General features: G+C 36.7%; 2 protein-coding genes across 3 annotated transcripts; one reads left to right on the top strand and one right to left on the bottom strand.

Annotated features, from left to right (window-relative positions):
- Positions 1-1229: 1229 nt before the first annotated feature.
- On the bottom strand, positions 1230-5362 carry LOC112048074 (geranylgeranyl transferase type-2 subunit beta). The gene is made up of 6 exons (XM_024085443.2): positions 5092-5362; positions 4463-4580; positions 3618-3711; positions 3024-3194; positions 2296-2449; positions 1230-1544 (listed from the first exon to the last, which is right to left on the bottom strand). Exons 1-6 carry the CDS (start codon positions 5283-5285, stop codon positions 1274-1276), a joined length of 1002 nt encoding a protein of 333 aa, XP_023941211.2. The 5' UTR covers positions 5286-5362; the 3' UTR covers positions 1230-1273.
- Positions 5363-8134: 2772 nt separating this feature from the next.
- LOC112048073 (galactokinase) lies at positions 8135-25338 on the top strand. 2 transcript variants are annotated; one of them, XM_052884381.1, is made up of 9 exons: positions 8135-8231; positions 15463-15627; positions 17540-17723; positions 18695-18821; positions 19400-19525; positions 20730-20911; positions 22868-22983; positions 23646-23804; positions 25169-25338. In XM_052884381.1, exons 2-9 carry the CDS (start codon positions 15463-15465, stop codon positions 25283-25285), a joined length of 1176 nt encoding a protein of 391 aa, XP_052740341.1. In that variant the 5' UTR covers positions 8135-8231; the 3' UTR covers positions 25286-25338. The 2 variants fall into 2 exon arrangements, with proteins under 2 accessions (XP_052740341.1, XP_023941209.2); XM_024085441.2 differs by lacking the exon at positions 8135-8231 and adding an exon at positions 10275-10391.
- The last annotated feature ends 381 nt before the right edge of the window (positions 25339-25719 follow it).

Below are 25719 nucleotides of genomic sequence, written 5' to 3'. Positions count from 1 at the left end.
TTCAGTTGGCTAACTGTAAGTTAACCACTTGTAGTTACGCTAACCACCTTAGCCCTGCCTTCCCTGAGTTAAGGGTTGATTTAACGAGAAACTTCTTAAGAAATGGACATCGACAAAATTAGATAGAGGTAGTTTTCTTTTTTGTTTACTTTTATATTTTTGATTAACAATAACACAAACGAAGTAAACTTTGCTCCTAAGATCACTATAATTTAGTAAAACTTTGCTCAATTTCTAAATTCTCTTTAAAACCTGAAAAATAAAAATTTCGTTTTGTTTTGTTTTTGTTAAATTAAAATTTGTAATCCACAGGTTATAAATATGCTATGTTTCACCACAGACTAATAGGATACCCCGTTATTTTGACACTAGCCTACACAGACAACAGAGAGATTACCAAATAGTCCAAATAGCCCATGGTTAAATTCGTTAATTGCGTTTTGTTACTTGAGTTGCATGTACCATTTTCTCACGCTATTTTCTTCAATAGTAGATATTTTTCGTGAAATTTAATGCTTCTTTAATGTTTTAAACAAAAGACATAAAACTTTGTTAAAATATATGCATTATTATGGAGTTTGACTTAAACTTGATAATATTATTAACGATAGTTTCACTATCGTTTTGCATAAACAATACGCAATCTTCATGAATGATTTCAGTTCATCGTTCACCATCCGGTCTTCATATAATGAACTAAATTAGACAATACCAATGTAAAGTTACGATTGATCGTTGATCGTAGCCGATCGTATGAACTTTACGATCAATGAACTCCGTTAGACAATTAGGCCCCAGTACGGCGCATCGTGTCACATGCCACAGATATTTACACCATAGAGTAGAATGTATTTTACACTTAAGACGACGCAGCGACACCGCTCCGGCGCTGCAACGCATCGTGTGCCCCCGTTCTTAGACCTCTTTAATGCGGCCCTATCGCAAAATCCATTCTTTGCGGATACCTACTAACTGTAAACTATATCCCAGTCAAATTTCATCTTTGTACGTCAAGCGTGAAATCTCGTGATGAAAATGACCTTTCGAATTTATTTATTAGATTTCGCATATCCACCCATTTATTGGAAAACGCCCGTGCTCATCTCACAATATTTTCCAGTTGTTTGTGGGATCAAACTCACAGCCATGCAGACAGCAGTATCACTAACTACTGCGCCACCTGCGCCACGTGGCCGTCACAGTTAGGGTATCAAAAATAAACAACCTGAGGACTTAAATATATTATAATTTATACAAACGTATTTAAAATAAATTATATTTGTAGTATCTGTGGTTCTAAATTTAATCTGTCTATGGTTTCTTGTGGCATGCAATACGTGGGGTTTACCCGTTTTATGCTGGTGTTGCCAAGTAAGGAAAGGCCAGCTAAACCAAATAAAGTGTGAAAAGGATCAGTTATGTCCCCCGGTCGGTCGCTAAAGCCGCCTGTCTCTGCATCTTGGCAGGCTAGAATGTATTGTTCTAAGTTTTTCTTGTCCACCCAATGTATCCTATTTAGCATTGATAACGATGACATTACCCACCTGAAAAAAAAAAACATAAAAATAGTAAAGGTTCAATTATGTATATATCACACCAGATAATTATTGGTCGTGTCGACACGTGAAGTTTTGACGCTTCCGTACTAAATGTATAAAAACGATTCTGTTCAGTCACGACACGACAATTAATATAATTTCGGTTTCTTGGGTATTGACGTTTACGTTTTAAAATTGAAAATTATGATTTTTAACTGTTGCAATACAAATACACAGGTTGCTGACCTGAACATCCTCACAATTCTGTACTAATTTTAAGCGCGGCACAATTTTTTTTTTTTTTTATTATTTACAAGTTAATCCTTGACTACAATCTCACCTGATGGTAAGTGATGATGCAATGTAAGATGGAAGCGGGCTAACTTATTAGGAGGATGAAAATACAATCCTTTCGGTTTTTACACGACATTGTACTGTAAGTGTAAAAAATTTTGGAAGACTAACAAATGCAGAACAGGTTTTACTTTTAGGTCGTTTTTTTTAGTATTAATTCTTTCAGTTTTTCTAATTTTGGAAGCTCAACTACTACATTCAAAGCGGCATCGACTTCCAGAACGTTTAGCATTCCCTGAGGAGAGACATATATTGTCAACCAATAACCGCAACATTGAAATTATACCCCTCTCTTTCATGACAATGGCTAAATTTGTTATGGTCGTCTTATCGTTAAATGATGAGTTAACGATGAGTAAGACAAATGTAGCTTATTATATCGCGGCACGCCATGAATGCCTACCATGAATAGCACAAGTCGGGCAGTTTCTCCGGCCTGCCGTTGAGCCCACCGCTGGGCAGCTGGCGCTCGCACAGCCACCACGCCAGCTCGGCCGCCTTCAGCGCGTCCATGCGCTTGCAGATGGAGAGCGTGCCCACGCAGCAGTATATTAAACCTGCAATTGTTATCTTCCGTTAAATTTCGTTATTCAATAACGTTACGCTTACATCGATTGACTATTAAAAAGTGGATGCACAATCAGCGAACAAAAACGTCCCCACTCTATGAGTGCCAGAGAAAACTTGGCACTCATTATAAGTAGTCGCATTTGCAAATTCAACCTTAAACTCAATACTTAAGGTTGAATTTGTTCTGAATTTAGGATTTTATTGAATATTGGACTATATTTATAGGCCTTTAGGAATAATTTTCTTTATCAATAATTCTAAAACTGTCAAAGCAAAATTGGCCAGTTTACAAAATTTTCTACATGATTGCGTCCTTTTAAAGAGGTAAATTTGAGCTGATTTGTGAAAAATCGCGAAAAATCCCACTTTTAATCTCAAGTATTTTGTGTACTGACGGTAGTACAAAAGTTACAGGTCAATAAAAAAGCCCATGTGAGAAATCTTAACAAGTTAAATTTATATCCCTCTTCTGTAAAGAAAGAGGTCTGACCCGTTATTGGGTCATTCAAATGGCTAGTAACAATGACCACAGTAAAGAAAAAATACACAGTTGAATATTACCTGCATGACTTTCAGAACCAGGTTTGGATCCAAAACCTCCGTCAAAGTTCATACAACTCAATACAAAGTCGACCGCTTTGTTCACGTCAATGGCGTCCAGCCGCTGAAGCAGAGACAAGCACATGACTGCACAGAACGAGAACCTCGTGTCTACTTCCCCCCACATGTCACCTGTGTGATATAATTAACTATTTATTATATAAAAATAAATTAAACTTGAAATATCAAACCAGACACATGTTCTTTTTTTCCAATTATTATGACATCATTCATGAAGCTATTTTGAAAAATTTGTGGTTATATTCTGATGTGTTTGATGATGAATCTAAAGGAAATTTATCAAATCATAATATCTTCCTGCAGCCTGTCATAGAATGTCATACTGGAAAACCATCACCATATTAGTAATAAGCTTAATGAAAAATTACTAAAATTTACTTTACTTTTCAAAAGATTGAAAAGAAAAGCTCCTTCTGACCTTTGTTATTCAAAAAGGATTTTTATTTTTATATCCAAGAACATTTTTTTTGGATGTCAAACTCTTTAGGCTCTCCAACAGACATGTTTCTAGTCAAGAGAAAAAAATATATTTACCAAAAAAGCTACCGTCCTCTTGCTGTAGTGAAGACACATAACGGACTACTCCCTCCACATCAATGGCATCTAGTCTGTCATACATTGCCAGAACCTGAAAAAAAAACATTACAAGTATAATGCATAATGATGAAACAACAATGATGTAACAAGAACAGAGATAACTGCTCAGAGTCACCATTAAAAAAATTGAATTTCAATTTATGTTTAGTTTGTATCATTTTACAGTGTGACACAGACTTTCATAATTTACTAGCCAACACCCTGCTGTTTGACCTGAATAGTTTCTGTTCCTGTGGGAATACAGTGATAAATTAATATAGCCTATGGCACTCACAAATTATGTGGCTTTCTATTATAAATTATATAGGAAATATAATATAAAGATAATTATATAAAGATTTTCCAAATCTGTTCAGCAGATCCAGAGATTACACTCTACAATACCACAACTCTTTATAATATTAGTATAGATATACCTCAAGTACAAGAGAAACCATGTCCTCAATCACAATAAGTACTTTTTTTTTTCAAGCGGGCTAACTTGTTAGGAGTAGGATGAAATCCACTCTTTTCGGTTTCTATACATCTTTTGTTGGTAGGGTAGTAACTAATCACGGCCCAAACCTCTGACCAGCCAGACCTGGACCACTCAAGAAAACCTCAATTGGCCCAACGGGGGATCGAACCCAGGACCTCTATCTTGTAAACCCACTGTGCATACCACTGTACCACAGAGGCTGTCAAAAAACTTAGTGTTGTGGCAACTCTTCACCAGATACATAAAGACATGTACAAATCATAAGTTATGTATCTATCTGATACTGTAAAAAGTACAAAGATACCTGAACAGCACTTAGTGTGTAAAGCATGTGTGGGTCATGACCATTGCTCGCTGATATACCTCCACTCTCATTGTCTTGACAGGATGAGATGAATGATATGATATCGTCTTTGGGCATTCTGAAATATGAATAGGTATTTTTAACTCTCATTTATTTATTTATCCTTTTTTTTAATGTTATAATATAAAATAACTCAAGAATGGTTGGACCAATTTGACTGAAAATTGGTGGAAAGGTGGCTTAGAATGAGAAGATGGACATGATGAAGGATACTTAGGGTAGGGGTGTGCTACAGTAGGTGTAGTGGGAGTAGGGTAGGGTGGGGTAGAGTTTTACATGGACAAAGTCGCAGGTGTCCGCTATTATAAAATATAATACAAAACACTAATAAAAATGTATAACCCTCCCGCTGCGGGATATAGTTGACTCAACATTCCACATGGCGGTAAACTCGTTTATGTATTATTATTATTATTACTATGTTGCAGAGAAAACAATTACATATTAAATTAAGCTGCTCATTTGCAGCAACAATATACATATTATAACTTATTTGCTGTTAATAATATCAAGTTCACTTGCACAACCTGACTTGGGCCTGGTTCTGCAGTGGGCTTCACAAGCTTTACCTTGACGATTGGTCCATCAGTTCCATAGCTGTTAAACTCCAGTATATGCCCGACATTCGCAGGTACTCCGTCATGCAAAACTCGTAATCATCTTTGTTCAAACCGTAACCAGCTAAGTAATCCGAATGTTTTTGCAAGAGTAACGTTTTTGGTCGGTCATCAGACAGGGTAACGTCCTTTGTTTTAAAAGACATGACAATATTGTATTACTTGAAATAATAAATATTAAAATACTCTAAATTATTTTTCAAAAGGAATCGATCGATCTTCGAATATTTGTTTACAACAAAATGTCAATGTCAAAGTTTAGACTTTGATATTATTTTTTTTAAATAACTTTATGGCTCTGAGCTATAGCCCTTTTGAGCAACAGACAATAAATATATTACGCCGTAAACGGAGTCCATTAAAGGCCCTAGAGAATACTTTAGTTTTTTAGTCGAGTACGAGCAGTTTTTGGGCGGTATATCATAAATTGTTAGTACTTGACTAAAATACTAAAGTAGTCCGAACTAGGCTTTAGAGTTTGGCCAATGAAAGTAGAGACTGAAATCGCCCGCCACATTTAAAAAAGTCGGAGTAAATTCTGTAAATTATAGTACAAATATTGGAATATACTCAGATAATACCTAAAATAATTATAGGTAGTAATGTATTCACTAACAAAAATAATTAAAAAAAAATTATGAAAACGTATGCTTTTTTAATTTGTTTATATGAATTTTTAAATTTGGCGGGCGATTTTAGTCTCTACTTTTATTAGCCAGACTTAATTCATATTAAAGGAAAAAAATATTTGTCACACAAAAACAGACTCTATCTTACCGAGTGAAGATATATAATAGAACAAAAAATATAGTGTGACCAGCGAGTTACCCTATTTTATCCAGAGGTGAAATCAATTCTCTTGCAGATAAGGTCGTGGCCTAGTCTAATCGCTGAGCAATTTATAGTACTTTTGTATACATATCTTTTGATAACCTATCCTTTGAACCTACATATATAATTTCCCGCTTCTTTAAGAGAGACGATTAGTATTAGAAGCCTAATTATTTCTCGGTCGTCTTTAATTCCCCCCTAGAGGGAATTATCTAAAAAAATTGCTTTCATAGTTACAGGCTAATCCAAGACTGAGGTCAGTCATCGCCCACTAATTTTTAAATCCTTACAAACTATAGGTGCCTACTCGTACTAGGAGGTTGGGCAGGGGCACTTTTTAATCTCCAACAATTAGCCCTTACAAACGCATTGGTGCGTGGTGGGTAAAAGCTCCACATACCATTATAAATAAAACCGCGGGATGTCGGTTTGTAAATAATAACATATTAATTGATGCGCATTAAATTGACACCTGGCTACTAAACACAACCATACAACCAAAGTACAAATATAATTCGTGGCAGGTGTCAAGTTAATCCGCACGAGATGTAACTAGTCTCTCCTTGACACTGCTGTTTGATAATCATAGGTGCGTACATTTGTTTAATTCGATGGGTGGGTTTCGAATTCCAACTGATATACTTAGGTGAGTAATCTTTATTGGAACTAATTCAATATGGTTTGCAGTACTCATTATTGTGAGGAACATTATGCTTTATAGTTTTATTGCAGATAACATGTTATCAGATACAAGGGGGCAATAAACAATGATGCTGACCCGGCTCGATAACGCTAACTATGTAAGGCTGCGGTCATACGCAATACTTTTTACATGCAACTTTTTACTCAACAATAATTTTATAAACAAACTGTACTGTTGGTCCAGTGGTAAGCATATCAGGCTTTAGATCCTCGTGTCGATTCTTGTCTATGTATTTTTTTTTATTTTATGAAAGTACTTAAGTAGTTTGTAAGATTAGTTACGACATCAAAGAGGCTTGTGTAGGTATAGTCCGGCAAGTTCGTTCGATGACACTCCCATGATATGCGGGTGACGGGGTGAAAGACTGCGCGGGTGTGAAAGTTTGCGTGCGGGGAAGTGAAGTGCATCAGTTGTGGGTTTTTACATAGCTACATATTAAAATGATAACTAATTTTAGGTGAAGGCTAGCCCAGTGGTTAGGACCTCTGTTTTCGATTCGGAGGGCGTAGATTCGAATACGGGCCGAAATTTAAAAAAAATATCGCGTGTCTCAAGCGGTGAAGGAAAAACACGTTATCTACGTGTAAGAAGTCTGTCAGTCCGTATTGGGCCAGCGTGATGGTGGCCAGAATGATAGGAGTTAGGCATTAGCTTTCGATTCTGACAGGAGACTCGTACTCAACAGTGAGACAAAAGTGGGTTGATAATGATGATGATGATGAAACGCTTGTTGGTACAATATAGTTATTCTAACAGTAGGTACAGGTAGGAAGGTGTTTGTTGTCGTAAATGTCAATAAGTAGTTAACTGAGTCGGGTCCGGTAATGGAATTCAATTATTTGCTTAACGAAATTGGAAATTTCCTGTATCTCGGGAAATTTATTTTCTGAAATTGGCTTGTTAAAATAGGAAACCTTGACTTTCCTATTAATTGACTTGGTTAAGTGGGGAGACTGCACCTTCTGACATTCATCAGCGGATAACTTCAAAGAAGATTCTGATAGTTCTGATAGCAAAGTTATGGGCTATATGACTGCAAACACACCAAAGAGGCCTTACTGATAAAACTACTTAAACTTAATAGTTGGCTGGAGTGACTCCAATGGGGACCAGCACCCAATGGACCGACGTTCAACGGACAATTATTAGTGGCCAAGTGCAGAAGAGGCCCAGAGAAGAAGTTATTTATGGTGCAAATCAGATAAGCCAAGTTAGTTCATCAATTTAACATTTTGATGAAAATAATTTATGATACAAAAACATAAGTACCTAGCTCATTAGTCTGACTGTCGGGGATTTTTGACTTTTAATTTTAACTTAATTTATTTGACTTTTAAGAGAGTCGAAATCAAGATCTCAGAGCTATTAACACTTAATCGTGTCACGGTATTCCTCAACTGCGTAGAATGTAACGAAATATAATCCTACTTAATTAAATTAATTGTATAATTTTCCTGCTGTATCCCGAATGTTTATCTTCAGTTTAATTTGTTCAATGTGAAGAGGCTCAAGTCGACACTCTACCGTCTGGCTTTTGTTATGGAAATATTCAATTTACGTAAGTATTGGTAATTCGACACACATTAAAATTATTCTTCGACTGAAATTTGTTTGTACCTACCTTCTATTGAAATTATTATTACCTACGTCTGAATAGTATTATGTGTGAATGACTTTAACCTGTGCTTGTTGTGTGTGAGTTATAATTTCTTTTTCTGTGAAGACTCGATAAGTGTTGATTTAGTGAGAGATTTTGTGAAATATAGGTTTTTTGACGTGACTACGTCTTATAATTTGATGAAGCCTGCTTGCTACACACTCGAAAACAGACGCGGTCATGCGTCGTTCCTCGCTCTAGGGTTGCCAAGTTTTTTACAAGAAATAAAGTATATTTTGGTCTATGAAGATTATTAAACAGTATTTTAGAAATTGAACATTTTCTTTTGAAAAATGCAACCATTCCATCAATATTTTCTTATGATGTTGTCACGTTCAACTATCGTCAGTAAACCGACTATACAGGCAACCGATTTTTTGGGAAATAAAACTTTAATTAGTTACTCATATGACATAGGTTGTTTACTGAAAGTAAACGTACCACTCAAACTATACTATGTGCGCTGTAGCATGGTGCGGGTGACAGTTGCCTTATGACGTTAATACGTACTATTAACGTGAATCGCGACAAACTTTCAAAAGTGAAACGAATTGTCACCCGCACCATGCTACAGCGCACGAGCTGTGACATATCCTACCAACGTAGATAGCTAATTATTTAGTTTTTACAGTTCAAAATTACATACGAGTATCATTGTCTGAAACAACACGTATGGTTATAATTATTAAGTATCCCAATATTCACAGATGCAACATTAATGAAATAATACTGAAGAAAATCACTATTTATATTGGTGCATTTGATTGCTGAAAACAAATAAAGATAATCATAATGCTTTACGTTGATTATGATTGTTTGTTTGTTATTAAAATAAGCGATTAAGATAAATGAGAAAATTGACACACCACCTGAGTTTGTTAGTTTTGCGTAAATTATAAAATTATAGTTATAAAAAACAGGAAATCAACAACTACAGAAGTGGCACCAAAAGATGAACATAGCGTTTTATACAATTGAATGCTTGTAAATCAGAAACCAGAAAGAGCCGTTATATTTGCCGTGCCTTCTATTCGGAGGGCGTCGGTTCAAATCCTCGTCCGGAGCATGCAGCTGTAACTTTTCAGTTGTGTGCTTTTTAAGAAATTATATATCACGTGTCTCAAAGTAAAAACATTGTGAGAAAATCTGTATATCTGAGAATTTTCTTAACTCTCTACGACTGCGACTATTACCTCTAATTCTGAGAGGAGACTCGTTGTTGACAGTGAGCCGAATAAATAAATATCCTAACAATAGTTGTTGTGACTATTTTATGATCAATATCATTAACATGAATTTAAAAAGAAAGGAACGTCCGAGATAGCTCAAACTTATCCAAAAAATCACTTTTGAGATAAATTTGTGGTTCTACCCTATAGTTTCAAAAACAGATCCTAAGAACATTTCGTACAAGCTATCTATGGCTTTTTGTTAAATATCTTTGCATAAAGCCTGCAGGGTGGCAGAGCTGGCTAAAACATGGGCCGAGAAGCTAATTACTAATCTAAAATTTGTAAAAAAATTAATTAAATTTTAGGGGCCCCATTCAACGAATTTGCCACGGGGTTATCATCATCATCATCATGTCAGCCGATGGACGTCCACATCAGTCCACCTGGTGGGGGGTCGACCAACACTAAGCTCACTCGTTGAGCTATGTCAGTGACTTTGGTTCTTCTGCAGATCTCCTCATTTCTGATTTGATCACGCAAAGATACTCCGAGCATAGCTCGTTCCATCGCCCGCTGTGTGACTCTGAGACTTCTTATGAGGTCCATAGTTAGCGACCAAGTCTTGGAACCATGTCATCACTGGCAACACGCACTGTCCGAAGACTTTTGTCTTCACGGGGTTATAGAAGCAATTGACTGAAGTCCAGTGTTGTATTCTCTTTGTATCAAAGTAATCACAGCGACAAAAAAGTCTTGCGTGGTATGTGGACGCGCCTTTAGTCTTAATGTTTCAATGAGCACGCTATCAGACTGGCAGAGCGCGCCTCTAACGGCTCTTGTTAAAACCGCGCTTGTGAATATTGCTGTACTTCACACGAGTGCTCCAACGGTGAGTGCGATACTTTTTATAGAGTTCTACTTTATGGTTAGATGTTATTTAGTTTTAATTTTAATCTGCGGATCCTTTTTCTATACCTACATACCTAATTTGAAATTTCAAATACTATTAATGCGAAAATAAGGTTCTTTGTTATGTTTTTTTTTTACATTAACTTTGTTTGTATTGGTGTACTTTATATGCTTCAATGGTGAGTGTGTGTTTTTTTTATAGAGTGTATTTTTATGGTTAGATGTTTTGTTATCTGTAGGATTAAAAGGTTAATTTTCATATCTTTTTTAGTTTTTTCTATGTAATTTCTGATAATGTAAATGCGAAAGTTCGTTTGTTTGTTATACTATCATACCCTAGCTGTAGCGTTATTTTGGAATGATGAAGGGTATGAAGTGGGTAGACACTAGACAGGAATAAACTAAAAACTCTGTGCGATGTGTTTAACTAATTTGTTTGAAACGTACGAGTGGGAGGGTAGACTGGAAATAAAACTTCATGCGTTTCTAATAATAAATCTTCATTGTCTATGACTTGAAATATGTCAAAATAACATTCAACTTTGTTTCATAAAAGTTTTTGAAATACACTTCTTAGGCGGCAGTTTATTAATTTAAAAAATAGAATTGAGATTGAATTTTACGAATGAAGATTCAGTATCCTTGCTTCTTGCATTGTCATCAATATTTTCTTACAAGTTCAACGGCGTATTCATGAGTAGGACTTTATTGAGGATGCCCTGGGTTAGGTCCAGAAATGTTCGCCTTTATCTTTTTCCTCTTCCATATAAGTACTTAAACCATCTAAACATATACCTACCTTTCTCGATTTTAGTAGCTGCATTTTCTTTTATAAAAAAATACTAGACGCCCGCGATTTTGACGTGAAAATATTTTTTTTTTTCAAAAATCCCGCGTGAACCATGGATTTTTTCGAGATGAAAAGTAGCCTTATGTTGATCCAGAGTAAAATCTATATCCATTCCAAATTTCAGCCAAATCGCTTCTGTAGCGTAAAGGAGGAACAAACATACACACATACACACACTTACACACAAACTTTCGCCTTTATAATATTAGTGTGATTGAAGAAGCTAGCAGGTTATGTTGGACTCTTAATAGGTAGTTGGTAATTTAGTAATAAATTACAATCGTAACTCCATGGTTTTCCAAGCCGTCGCCTCGAGATTGAGGTACTATAGGCACGGGAACTATATATTTAACTAGCCTATAGGTATGTTCTTTAACAACCTTAGTTTTTTTTCCAGTAAAATTCTTTCAGCCATCCCATAGGCCGGACACGGATTTTAAAAAAACTTGTTTGTGTAAATAACCAATAGGCACTTGATAAAAAGTTATTTTGAAATCACGTACAGACACATTTTTATTTATATGTATTGGTTACAAACGCACAGTTATGATTTTGACATTGAAATGTAGCAAATACGTATTTGATAAGAAATCGCGCGATCGCCGGGAGAATCGCCGGGTTGTAAAGAGTGGACTGATCGGGAGTAAATACCTACTGCCTTATCAGCTGTGTATACACAACAACGCGTAACGCGTTACGTAAATCATTTAATTATGCCGTAGACAGAGAATTTATGCGGATTACTAGCTGTAGATCATATAGATAGCATTATCACAGATATGCTATTTTTAATTTGGTACAATATACATAATAGTAATATAAAAAACGTGCTGCTGAGTTCGTACAGACAATCTTCAAAAGCAGTCAACAAGATTTGATGAAATTTTGTGAATGAATGAATCAGTTAGAAAGATAAGGTACTAATTTAGACTTTTACGCGAAATCGAACGCTAAATTACTAGAAACTAGAAACAGATAAGTCTAATACTAGACCAGATAATTTACAAAACTAAAAACCTAAAATCATTCGATAAGTTCAATAATTTTTCAACGAAAGTAAAACCAGTTCCAAATGATCATACATAATATATGTACTATGTATTTGGGTCAATTACAGAACCTCTTTAACTTAAATTGGTTAAAATTGGGAATGGGGGACAGACTTTTTTGTACTTTATTTTTATAATCCTAGTTTTTCATACATTTTCTTTATTCATTTTATTTACGCATCCAATTATTAAACTCTTGAAAACAGATTTATTTTTCAGTTCAAGTTTCATACCAATTACTTAGGTAGGGCTTACCGCACCAATGTGCCCTTCGATCTACAACAAGGGCGAAACGGCACTTAGTTAAATAGTTTGAACTTAGGGTTGTATCGCTAGACTTGGCAGAATTTAAAGTAGTTATTAAATTAAATTAAGTACCTACCTACCCAAAATATTTCGCGAAGTACTATTTGAATTGTTCTGTGGTTTTTCTGATATTTCAAAATGTTGAATAGCTACATGTATGACTATTATAAGCGATAGTAATTAAAACTACGTTACTTGTTGCGTAATACGTTTGTACTACTTCCTATCGTATCAATTGTCCTGGCTCTGGCTATTTAGTAGCTCGTAGTAGGTGGTCAGTACCACCCTACTATCAGACGTCAAGCGATTTAGCAATGTCTTTTATTTTTCTTTACCATTTAGGCGCCTTGAGCGACTGCACCGTTCCATAGGCGTAAATGGCGGTCGGGCCGGGTGGGCCGGGCCCACCCTAGAATGGTCCAGTGCCCACTCTATAATTCTGGGATACAGATTTAAAATTCTATGATAGACGCCAAAATACAAAATATACAAACAAAAATCAATAAAATCAGTCGACCCGTTTCAGCGTCCACAAACATTGTGAACGACATTTCTCTAATGAGTGTAAACTCGGTTCAGCGGTATGTCAGGGGCTGGCCCCTTAAGGTGGGCCTGGGCCCACCCTAGAAAATAATCCTAGATACGCCAATGCTCCGTTCGCCGTATAGGATACCTAGTCATTGAATAAAAATAACACATACAACATTTACATATACTAGATTTAAATTGTTTTCCCATGATAATATTGATATAAAAGTAGTCTGCCGATAAGTTTTAATATTGTCGAACCCATACGCTTAATATAGTGTTAATTTGAATTTGTTATCCGAACATTGGCAACGTTAAGCCCTCGTCGATCATTATCACTATCACCAGATTATACCTGGTATCTATCCACTTAATAATTAATCAGTCACTTGCAATGTATATACGAGTACCTAGCTAATTAGCCTTACAACAAGTTTTGTCTTTTCTAGTCCCTAGTACTTAGTATAACCAATGGCATAGCTACCAAGGGGCTTGGCGGTGCAATGTCCCGGGTCCCTCAAGTTCAGGGCCCTCAACATTTCTTGAGAAAAATATAGTATTTTTCAGATTTAGACTTAAAAAAATAGTTTCTTAAAGAAAATATAGAATTCTACGATATATTTCTTCAACAGTGTATACTACGCAGACTCGAAATACAGTACAATACTATATATTACAGTATGGTAGGCAACCCTATCAGGGGCCCTCTGATCCTTACCAGAAAATCAAGATCGAACTGAATTTAGAAAATTTCGCAAACGAAAAAAGAGCTGCTGATTATTTTCTTTATTAAACCTAACCAGTTTAAATAGTAGTGGACCCATTTTTTATTTGCACTAGGGCCCTTGGTTACCTAGCTACGCCACTGAGTATAATAACCACATATACTATATCATATAGTACTTCTCAATTAACATCAGAAGCATATTAATAATTAATTAGTAAAAGGTACTTACTTTACGTGATTTCGATGACCAGACTAGCTAGCCTATTTTGGTCTTTATTATCAACCTATTAAAATAAACATCAATCAATTGAGAAATGTGATCTACCTACTGTATGATATCCACCAGTAGACACCGGATGATATTTGCTTCATAGAATCTTAATTTTCTATATGCCAACTAGCATTATGTCAAAGATAATGTATTAGCCTGCAGGCGTCATTATCTGCCGATGGATGTCCACTGCAAACTGGTCTCAAGTCTTTAGCGTCCAGCGGCTCCCTGCAACCCGTTTGATGTCCTCGGTCTACCTGCTGGTGATTCTTGACACTTTTGCCGTTACTGTAACAGCTGCAAAAGCCAAAGAAAGGCATAGCGGGGCTGCCAGCGATTGTTGTTGTATTTTTGTATCCATGAAAGATCATGCCCTTAAATGACCATGTTGGGCATATGGGTTGACCATTCGCAGGCCTAGACTCCTCGCACCGACGTCGCACCTACTAACTACATTTTCTGAAGACGACTACTTCATTTTGAGTCCAGACGTTCCTACTATATTTTATGAAGCTATTTATTATCCTGCTATACTACTACTATCCTAGTGGCTTTAGTTTATACATGCGCACTTAAAGCTTACCCTAGACTGAAACACTTCACGCATCTGAAAACCTTTACTATATCGCCAAAAAGACAGTTTTGTTACAGCCCTAGATACCTGTACATAGGGAAACTATAGTCAGAGTAGCCTTCGACAGCCGATCGTAATGTACCGAAGTGACACATTGGAAATGAAGAATGTGTGTTCGTAAACGTAAACCATAGTTTACGTCACTTTATGATGTCACTAGTCACTACCTGACATTGTTCTTGTTCAGTATAGTTTCAGACTCAACGCAGCACGGTTGTGCGGCTTGTAAAAAAAAATTCAAAAAGAAAAATCTATCGAGACTGTACATGCACAAGTATTTGTTGAAATTAAACTGAATTTGTAGCCGCAGGATAAAGAGGTTTTTTAATCAACTTTTCATAATCGGAATGACAAAAAATGGGACGTTGTAATCCAATTAATTAGTCTGATAATTTCCATGTTAATTAGGTATACATTATAGGCGCGACTTATCACAATCAAAACAAAAAAATGTTAACACAATGTTTTTATTGATTAGGTATTGCTTCGTATTAATCAAAGAACGTACACACGTTTTAATGTAACTTCGTAGTCATTAGGCTTTAAAAGTAGGTAAATAAAATATCGAAGGTAGTAAAAATTATGTAATTTAAGCAAACTATATTATGAAAAGACTTATGCCATATTTGATTGATATATACATTATTGATATAAAAAAATACATTATACCTAAATCACTGTTCCAGATGACAGAAGCAGTAGCTAAAGGCGAGGCCACACTATTGCGCGAGGCGCGCGACAAGTTTGTCGCGGCGTTCGGACGCCAGCCGACTGCAGCATCCGCGGCGCCCGGTCGCGTCAACCTTATAGGCGAGCATGTGGACTATTGCGAAGGATATGTTCTGCCAGTGGTGAGTGAATAACCAACTTTTTAATCTGTAGTCTTATGTTGTAATTTTTATTGACAGTTGCACAAGCAATTTTACCCCCTTCCATTAATATTTTTGCATGTTTTATATATTAACTAGCGGAGCCGGTCAAGCTGCGCTTTGACTTACATGCACTGCTTCCCTACTATACCCTTATCTTACCTACCTTACCCCTAATCTGACAGACGGACGGACAGACGGACATGGAGTAACTATAAGGGTTCCTTGTTGACTACAGATCCCTAATGTAGAATATTTTTGGCTTCAATGTCGATAACATAATTTTCAAAATATCCTCAATGAATTTTATCTGTTACATCATTATTCATTTATTCAGATCACTTGTTATAAGTACAGACATTGGGAGTATTATACCTATATGTTTTAATAATAGTGTTTTCCCCACATTGGAGGAAAACCACCAAATCTAAATTAAATAAACAACATAAAAATTAGAGATTTTCCGGTTGACCGTCTTGTTTTGTTGAAATTTCAAATTATCGGTGAAATTGTCCAAACTTTTTAAAATATCTCTATTGAGAGTGCTGTTATCACTATTATAAAAAAAAAAATAAGCATTACATACATACAACTTTTATAATACTAATAGATAACGTACATGACTAATTTGAAAATAAAATTTTATTAGTTTATACTAATAAGTGATTTTATAACCCAGTCGATTAAACAAATTACTAGTGTATACTATTGTATATATACCTTTATGACTTGGACGTATAATTTGGTTTTTTATGAGTATGCTTGAAATGTCTCAGGGGGTATGAAGACTAATAAAGTTATAGACTTAGAAAGCAACTAGCATAGTTCGAAGAATGAAGATCAGATAGACGTTGGGCCCCAAGGTACTGAGTTGAAAACAACAACATAATAGGGTAGTTGACTTTTATCAAATTTAATTTACAATTTATAAACTTAAATAGTAGTAGTAGTTTAATAGTATATATATATATATTTATATATATATATATATATATATATATATATATATATATATATATATATATTAATATTAATATTAATTTAAAACTTAAGTTAAGGGGTGCGGATTTTCATCCTCCTCCCAACAAATTAGTCCGCTTCCATCTTAGATTGCATCAACACTTACCATCAGATGAGATTGTAGTTAAGGGCTAACTTGTGAGGAATAAAAAAAAAATATTAAAAATGTATGTCTGGCAATTGTAGGTTCTCGGTCTATAACAACAACGGGAAATATCACAACAGTGAATAGAAATACGTATTTAAAGTTGAAATTGAATTTTTGCATTGTATTCCTGTGCTAGGGGCGGTACTGGTAACTGTGTTTGTTGTACGAAGGTAGAAACTGGGTCAGCAAACCTTATAACCTATTTTTAACACATTTTAAGCAAAACTTTCGAATCCGTAATGTTTTTAATAACGAAATTCTACAAATTCTGCTCCCAACATTGTATACTAGAATCTTTTTAACAAAAAAATTCAACCGACTTCAATATCACAAAAATAAACGAAAAATAACATCGTACGTGCTACCTTCTGATCACTCTGAAGGCGGTGCCATCCCAAGCAAGTGCGGCGTATTTATTATTCTGAAAGAATAAAAGTGATCAGAAGATAGCACATAAGATGGTATTTTTCGCATCTTAGTTTATTTTTGTGATTTTGAAGTCGGTTAAATATTTTTGTGTGTCCTAGCTAAACGAAAGCGCCACAGAACGGGCAATTTCGTTATTTTCATTTTAATTTTGCTTCCGGGGTTAAAAATGACCGATATTACCCTTCTTCTCCAAATAGCCACAAAACCAACATGCGAGCATCGAAACTTAGGCCTCTTGCGTTGACTCTGACCTCTCATTCGCTAACTAATGATTTTGTTTTCTCCTGTTGTTTCAAGGCGTTACCATTCCTCACAATCGTGGTGGGCGATTACAACAACACAGACGAGTGCGGGGTTGTCTCCACTCTAGGCAGCAACCAAGACGTGAAGACATCCTTCCCTGCAACCACGGTAGCAACTCTGTCGCCTGGGGAGCCGGCCTGGGCTAACTACGTCAAGGGAGTCGTTGCTAACTTCCCGAGTAAGTAACAATGCTAAGAGCAAGTTAACTTTCTGATTGCGTTTCACTTGTAGTTTTGACGGCCTCCGTGGCGCAGTGTTATACAAGACAGTCCTGGTTTCGATCGCTGGCTAGACCGATTGTGGTTTTCTTAATTGGTTCAGGTCTGGTTGGTAGCCGTGGCTAGTTAGTTAAGCTGCCACCCTACCGTCAAAGACGTACCACTAAGCGATTTAGCGTTCCGGTACGATCTCGTGTAGAAATGGTCCGAAAGGGTTAATCCAGTCCTTACAGTAGTATCGCTGTAAAAATGGAGTAATTTCTCCCGTTTTCCAACATTTCCCTTCAATGATCTGCTCCTATTGATCGTAGCGTGATGAAAAGTATACTATAACCGGCTCAGGAGTATGAAGAATAATGGTACCAAGTTTCTTTAAAATCCGTCGAGTACATTTTGATTCTATAATGAACACACAGACAGACAGACAGAAAGACAGACAGACAGACAGTCTTTTCACTCTTGACTTGAAAATGTCCAACAAGAAGTAGGTTTATAGGTAATTGTAGGAAAACCAGAAGGGCATTTCAGATCTTTGCAGTTTTTAGGTGACGGTGCGTCTGGTGGAACTAAACCGCCAAGTATATTAGCAGTAGCAGTTAGCACCCAATCCAAACTATATTAAACTAAAGAATGCCCGCGACTCCATGAGCGTGAATTTCCGTTTTCACGCTCTTCATTCAAGAATGGATTTTTCGGGATAAAAAGTAGCCTTTAGCTCCAATGTCTAATTTATCACTATAAAAACCTACACCCAAAATGGTTCTATGGTTTAACCGTGAAAAGGAACAGACGGACAGATAGACTTAGTTTCGCATTTATAATATTAGAATGGTTAGTGTATGGAATAAGAAGCACTTATGTAGTATGTGGTATGTGGTATGTAATTTCAGATATTTGCTTGTTTTTAAAAAGTTTAATTTTAATTTTTCAGTGAAAGTAGGAGGCTTCGACGCGGTGGTGGTGTCCGACGTGCCGATGGGCGCCGGCGTGTCGAGCAGCGCGTCTCTGGAGGTCGCCTTCTTCACATTCCTGGAAGCACTCACTGGTCACACAGTTGAGTACGTTTGTCAAACTTGTGCTCTTATTTACGACCTCCGGACCCGGTCAAGTTTCGCTTTCACTTATGTGCACTTACTTCTTCCCTACCATCGTATCCCTACCATACCCCTACCGTACCCCTACCTTACCCCTACCCTACCCCTAGGCTAGTACAGTTACCCAAGCAACCAATAAGCTATTGGCGACAAAGAGCTGCTAATAATAATCGTTTCAGTCAATGGTCTTACACCGAAAAGATTAGACCAACACCTTGAGAAGTTATAATATATCTCAATACCAAATTTCAGCTGATTCGGTTCAGTAGTCGAGGCGTGAAAGAGTAACAAACATTCATATTATGAAAATCATCATCATCTATGAGTTAATCCAGAGTAAAATCTATTTCCATTCCAAATTTCAGCCAAACATCCAAATAAACATCCAAACATCCATTCAAACTTTCGCGTTTATAATATTAGTAGGATTAACATTGTAAGAATAAAAAAAATAGAAATAAATAAATTAGAGTCAAAAAGATGTTAGTAATATTTAACCTCGTTTATTTATTTGTTCAATTAACATTTAATTTCTATTACAGTCCTGTACAAAAGGCGCGGTTATGCCAGAAAGCAGAACACGAGTTCCCGGGGATGCCGTGCGGCATCATGGACCAGTTCATCGTTACTCTGGGGAAGAAAGACCACGCTTTGCTAATAGACTGCAAGTAAGACTAAGACCCCGCAATGCAGCAGCGTGGTGGGTCATAGCTCCATATCCCCTCTCCTATAATGAAGGCCTTTAGTGGGCCTTTAGAATAAGTTGATAATGATGAAGTATGATAAAGTTATAGTTATTCATTCTCATGAATAGCTTTGGGTCTCAACACTAACGCCTGAAAAGTGAAAGGTGCGCAGAATAGGTTGCGCACAAAAAACGTAACGCTGTTATTCGTTCATCGAATTTTACTGACTATATTTTTTCATACCGGGTACAATATTGGTTACCGATTCTTGTATGTCACTTTGATTGTACCTATTTCAAGGTCATAGATAGGGTGTTAATTTGAGTCTTTACTTTGATGGTATCGTACAAGAACCGGTAACCAATATTGTAATGGACACTGATGGATTACCAAGTTACTAGAGACGCGACGACTTTAGGGTTAAATTGGTTTTCCTTTAGCTTCTGGGGTTAATAACACTTTATACAGTCCAATTGTACAGAAAACAACACGGATACGTGTTATAGCTTTTAAATTGGACGGAAAGCTATCAAACTTTAAAACTCTATTACACGATCTGGCCTATTCACTATTTTGAAATAAACATTAATTAAATTGACAAAATGTCATCTACATACAGAATGATATCCACCAGTAAGCACCAGAGGGCCTAGTGGCAGTTTGATACTGTTACCGTCACGTAACGTAAACGCGAATTTCTAAGGAATTGAAACAGCGCCATCTAGTGGCACTACTACACAACTGTTTCAATTCCATATAAATTTGCGTATACGTCAACGTGATAGTAACGGTATGAAAATATTGAAAACTCACACTAGGCACACAGATGACATTTGTTACAGAGAATTTCATTTTCGTTTGTCAACTAGCATACGTCAAAGATAGTGAAATAGCCTGCAGTTCGTTTTGTTTAACGTCATTCTTTTTTTACTTTTTTTTATTCTTCACAAGTTAGCCCTTTACTGCAATCTCACCTGATGGTAAGGGATGATGCAATCTAAATTTTCTTTTTCCTTTACAAGTTGCCACGTCATGTCATGTCATGTCATGTCGTGTCGTGTCATGTGATGTCAAGTCATGTCATGTCATGTCATGTCATGTCATGTCAAGTCATGTCATGTCATGTCATGTCATGCCTGGCCATGTCTGGTCATGTCATGTCATGTCATGTCATGTTGTGTCTTAGATCCCTGTCATCCACCCACATCCCGGTGCAGTCGAGCGAGGCTGTGATCCTGGTGGTGAACTCCAATGTGAAGCACCAGCTCACCGGCAGTGAGTACCCGCAGCGGCGCGCGCAGTGCCAGCAGGCGGCAGACCTGCTGCGGATACCCTCGCTGAGGAGTGCCTCCATCGATGATTTAAAAAGTAAATCACTAAAACCTTCGTTTACTTTCATTACGTACATTTTTTATAGTCAATAGATTTGCATTTAACTACATCCACGCCTGATGGAAAAAAAAATTGAGGTCTATGGGACGCGCTCGCCTAGAAGGTGTCTATTCCTTCTTGCCTTGAAAGTGTTTGAATTGTAGGAGGCAGAAAACACAGACGACAAATGGATGTTTTACACTTTAGCAATTCGAATAAGCAATGTTTGGCGCAAATCCTCTGAACGTCAATGACGTTGGGATGGACTCTTAACGGCGTCTCGCTATTCTATGGTAGAAAGGAAAAGCAGAAACAAGGAACTGCATCGTTGCCCCAGTGTTAAGGCTAACCACTGGATCATCAACGCAATTTACGTAAGGCCCTTGTTCAAGTACTGGTTGATTTTCTTTATTTCAAGTTATCAGTAGTGTACCGGATGTGGAAAGTTGGTGGTGTTACACTCCCGTGCATCGGAGAGCTCTTTAAGCTGTCAGTTTCGGTTATTATCATTAACGTCTGTTGGTGAACGCTCCAGAGTCCAACAGCATTCTAAGCCCAAGCACTGGTGTTTAAAAATTAGTTTAAAAATTACCTTATGATGACTCTGGTAGTTTAAAAATTAGCTTATGATGACTCTGGTAGTTTAAAAATTAGCTTATGATGACTCTGGTAGTTTAAAAATTAGCTTATGATGACTCTGATAGTTTAAAAATTAGCTTATGATGACTCTGGTCCTTTAAAAATTAGCTCAAGATAATTTTGCCGTGTCTTATGCGAACAAATATATAAAATTGTGAAATAATTAATATAATGTTTGCAACGCTGAAAACAAACACAGATAACATCAAAAACAAATAGGTAGTCGTATGTATATATTCTTTAATCAAGTTACCATGAAACAGCGCTACGATTGTAGTGATAATTTTATGCTGCGAGCGTACCTCTACATACAAAGTACTCGTAAATATCGTTTATTACCTATATTTGTTTTCGACACGCGGTTTGTAAGTGTCAAAAACAAATGTGCAACGCTTTTCAAATAAATGTACACAAGCATTCGATTGCGTGCATTTCACTAACATTTGATGACCTTGGAAATTGCGACTTTGAAATTGTTTGGACTTTGGACCCACGTGTAATGTTAATGCTATACACAATAGGGGTATTATGTGCACATACAAATCAAGAGTGAATAGCATAGTTGCCTTGAAGGTATTTAAATTATAGGTGGCAGGATACACATGTTAGAAAGGGTATTTCACATTTAGCTGTTCGAATTAGAAACGTACAAGCTTAACGTTTAGTGCGAGTCCTTGTTGTCAACAGAATAGTTAGGTAATTATTGCATGTTTTTAATAGAAGTACAAAGTGCTTTCAAATTACCAGTGTTTGAGTGCTCCTACCCCTTTAAACCAAAGACCCAAGGATTGATGGATTGATAAATCCTGCACGTGCCAACTCATTTTTGTCGCATACTACGATTAAAATAAATATGCTTATTACATGCAATGCAACAGGTGAAAAGTTTGTTCATCATCCTCTATAATACCAACTTACCTCCTCAGGCCAAGTCTCTACTAGTCATACACTTATACTAAAGCCATTCTCGATGAATACTGTTTACCAACAAACAAATTAAAAATGAGGGTATATATCGCTAGTCATTTCACATTGCACACCTAATAATAATTATAATTAACTTGTTCTTAAATTAATGAAAATAAATTTGATTAACAAGCTTAGAACAATTAGATATGGTGAATATATTTTATATAACATTTTATAAACAAACCAAACATAATGTAAAATAAATAAGTTATGAATTGACATGTGTTTTCTACCTTCATTTCTAATTTCTTTGTTGGTAAACAGTATTCATCGAGACAGACTGTAGTATAGTCATACGCTTGGGTGTTTTCTCAAGGCCATTAAACTAGATTTTGCTTGTTTTAGAATTGAGCTCACAGAATTGCGACGAGCTGGTGTTCAAGCGAGCAAAGCATGTGATAGAAGAGATAGCACGCACGGAGGAAGTGGCCAAGCTGTTACCACAAAACGAATTAGATGCGGTACGTACATATCACACTCGCAAGTAAAGGAATTATCGTCGGCAGATTGAATGCAATTAGGCTCCTAGGTGTACATTATCGAAGCCCCTGTGATTTTACTTTTTTTTTCCGACATACGTCCACTTCTGGATAAAGATCACTTGGAAGTTCACGACCTTGAACCTCTTGCATCTCTGTGTGTTTTGTTTTTATTCTTTACAAGTTAGCCCTTGACTACAATCTCACCTGATGGCAAGTGATGTTGCAATCTAAGATGAAAGCGGGCTAACTTGTCAGGAGGAGGATGAAAACCCACACTCGGTTTCTACATGGCATCGTACCGGAACGCTAAATCGCTTTGGCGGTACGTCTTTGCCGGTAAGGTAACTAGCCACGGCTGAAGCCTCCCACCAGCTAGACCTGGACCAATTAAGAAAATCTCAATCGGCCCAGCCGGGGATCGAACACAGGACCTCCGTCTTATAAATTCACCGCGCACACCACTGCGTCACGGAGGCCGTCAACGTTTGAAGTCAGGGGATGGAACCGACAGACAAGGAACATTGTGATGGTAGCAAATTCGTCTACGTCATCGATTCGTTTCCTATGTTCTACCTCGGAGATCTATCGAGTATACATAATCGTTCGAGCTGATTTGTAGCAGAGTTCTGTTTCTGGAACAGGTCGGCCAGTTGTTCTACAAGTCGCACTCCTCGCTGAGCGAGCTGATGCAGGTGTCGTGCGGAGAACTGGACCAGCTGGTCGGTATCTTGCGCGCGTCGGCCGGCGTGTACGGCGCGCGCATGACGGGCGGCGGCTTCGGCGGATGTGTTATTGCGTTGGTGAGTACTACTTCGGCAATGGCGTGCACAAATGTTTTAACAAAAGTATGCACTGTAATGTACATACAAATTGTACTATGGAAACTTCTGTCTCCAGTACGGATTCGTAATGAGAGATGGTAGTCACCCTTAGACCTATACTTTTGATTCAGAAAGCGTAAGGTCGAATCCGGTCCGGGATATGCGCCTCCAATTTTTCAGTTTTTAAGAAATTAAACCACGTGCTTCAAACTGTGAACAAAGAACATTGTTAGTTTTGTATACTTGAGAATTTTCTTAATTTTCTAGGTGAGTGAAGTCTGCCAAACCGCATTGGGTCAGTGTAGTGGATATTAGCTATTAGCCTAACCCCTCTCATTCTAAAAGGAGACCCGTGCACAACAGTGAGCCGAATATGGACTGTTAATGATGAATACTTTCGGACCAAAGTGTATTATAGACCATTTAAAGTCTTTGTTTCCGGTCATTATCTCTACAACCTAGGCGCCAGAAAGGATTATCTCGCCAACCCATATTGTTATTGGGTCATATGACGTCATCGTATTATGAAATGCAAATCGACATCGCGTCGATTCACTGTGGAGTTTCATAATAAAAGTCGGTCAATGAACTTTGCATCTCGTTTCCTCTAATCAAAGTTTGCACAGCTTCTCCCAACAGTATAGCTTCTCAGTAACTAATGAACTAATCTTATAAATTGATGATTGTGGAAGGTTTAGATATGTCATTTGTCAGGGTTTTGAATAATGGGCTTGATGACTAGGTTTGAATATATTGATTTTAATGATACAAATAAGGTCAATGTTAACTAATTTATACATAAAAGCAAAGATTGCCGCCTGGATATTTGCAAAATAAATAATTTTATAAAATTTCAAAATCTATCTTTTATCGTAATTAGATGAAAATTCATACAGTTTTAGCTTCCTTACATTAAAAGTGACATTTTTAATATATGAACTATAAATATAAATGCACAAATAACAAAGATATTAGTAATTTTGTTTGACCGCCCATACAATCATTATGTACCTACGACGTCATTAAATCGTACTACTTTATATAGGGCATTTTTAAGGGATCCGTGGCAGCGCCGCAAATCTGACCATTTAAATCCCTATAACCCTGAAAGTAATGATCGCAGATACCCTGTTACTTTTACAAAATTGCTTTACTATTATTATACGCTTAATTTATATACAATTTAAAAAACTGTTATCATCCCTTTGATAATTCTTGGAAGTGTCGACTATAGTAGAGCCGCTTTTCTTCGAAATTATTATGCTAAAGAGCAATTGCTTTTTTTTAATATATTTTTTTATTCTTTACAAGTTTGATGATGAACTCTATTATTAAATTTACAGGTAAAAAAGAATAATGTGGAACAGGTAAAGAAGAATGTCCTGTCCCAGTACAAGGGTAAGCCGATCTTCTTCGTCTGTCAGCCAAGCGATGGCGCGAGGATACTGCAGTTACAATAGATATTATTTACATTAAATAATGATACTAGGAAAATAAATATTTATATTTTTTATACTTGGGATTTTATTTTTAATTTATTTTGTGTTTTTATCGACTGTCCTGTTGGTCCAGTAGTAGTAGTAGCCTATGTACACTATACTGAACCAATAACACAATTAAGATAGTCTATTACACAGTGTACATTGTAGCATGTACAATTGTATAGGTTTTGGATCACGAGGTTCTGGATTCTAGTCCTGGGACTATGAAAAATTAAAGATTTCTTAAGTCACTTGAGAAAATTAAATGAAGCTGACGGTCCCAGACATTTCTTTTTATTTTTACATTCTTTACAAGTTAGCCCTTGACTACAATCTCACCTGTTGGTAAGTGATGATGCAATCTAAGATGGAAGCCGGCTAACTTGTTAAGAGGATGAATATCCTCACCCCTT

This window comes from Bicyclus anynana, chromosome 11 (assembly GCF_947172395.1).
Source record: "Bicyclus anynana chromosome 11, ilBicAnyn1.1, whole genome shotgun sequence".
Taxonomy (NCBI): Eukaryota; Metazoa; Arthropoda; class Insecta; order Lepidoptera; family Nymphalidae; genus Bicyclus; species Bicyclus anynana.
This window is presented reverse-complemented; position numbering and strand designations above follow the sequence as displayed.

Coding starts and splice junctions, on each gene's coding strand:
- LOC112048074 (XM_024085443.2), bottom strand. CDS start 5,285: ATGTCTTTTAAAACAAAGGACGTTACCCTGTCTGATGACCGACCAAAA. Junction 4,581..5,091: donor CTGATGGACCAATCGTCAAG/GTAAAGCTTGTG, acceptor TTCATATTTCAG/AATGCCCAAAGACGATATCA. Junction 1,545..2,295: donor CCCGACTTGTGCTATTCATG/GTAGGCATTCAT, acceptor TTTTTTTTTCAG/GTGGGTAATGTCATCGTTAT.
- LOC112048073 (XM_024085441.2), top strand. CDS start 10,296: ATGAGCACGCTATCAGACTGGCAGAGCGCGCCTCTAACGGCTCTTGTT. Junction 22,984..23,645: donor CACAAAACGAATTAGATGCG/GTACGTACATAT, acceptor TTTCTGGAACAG/GTCGGCCAGTTGTTCTACAA. Junction 23,805..25,168: donor GCGGATGTGTTATTGCGTTG/GTGAGTACTACT, acceptor TTAAATTTACAG/GTAAAAAAGAATAATGTGGA.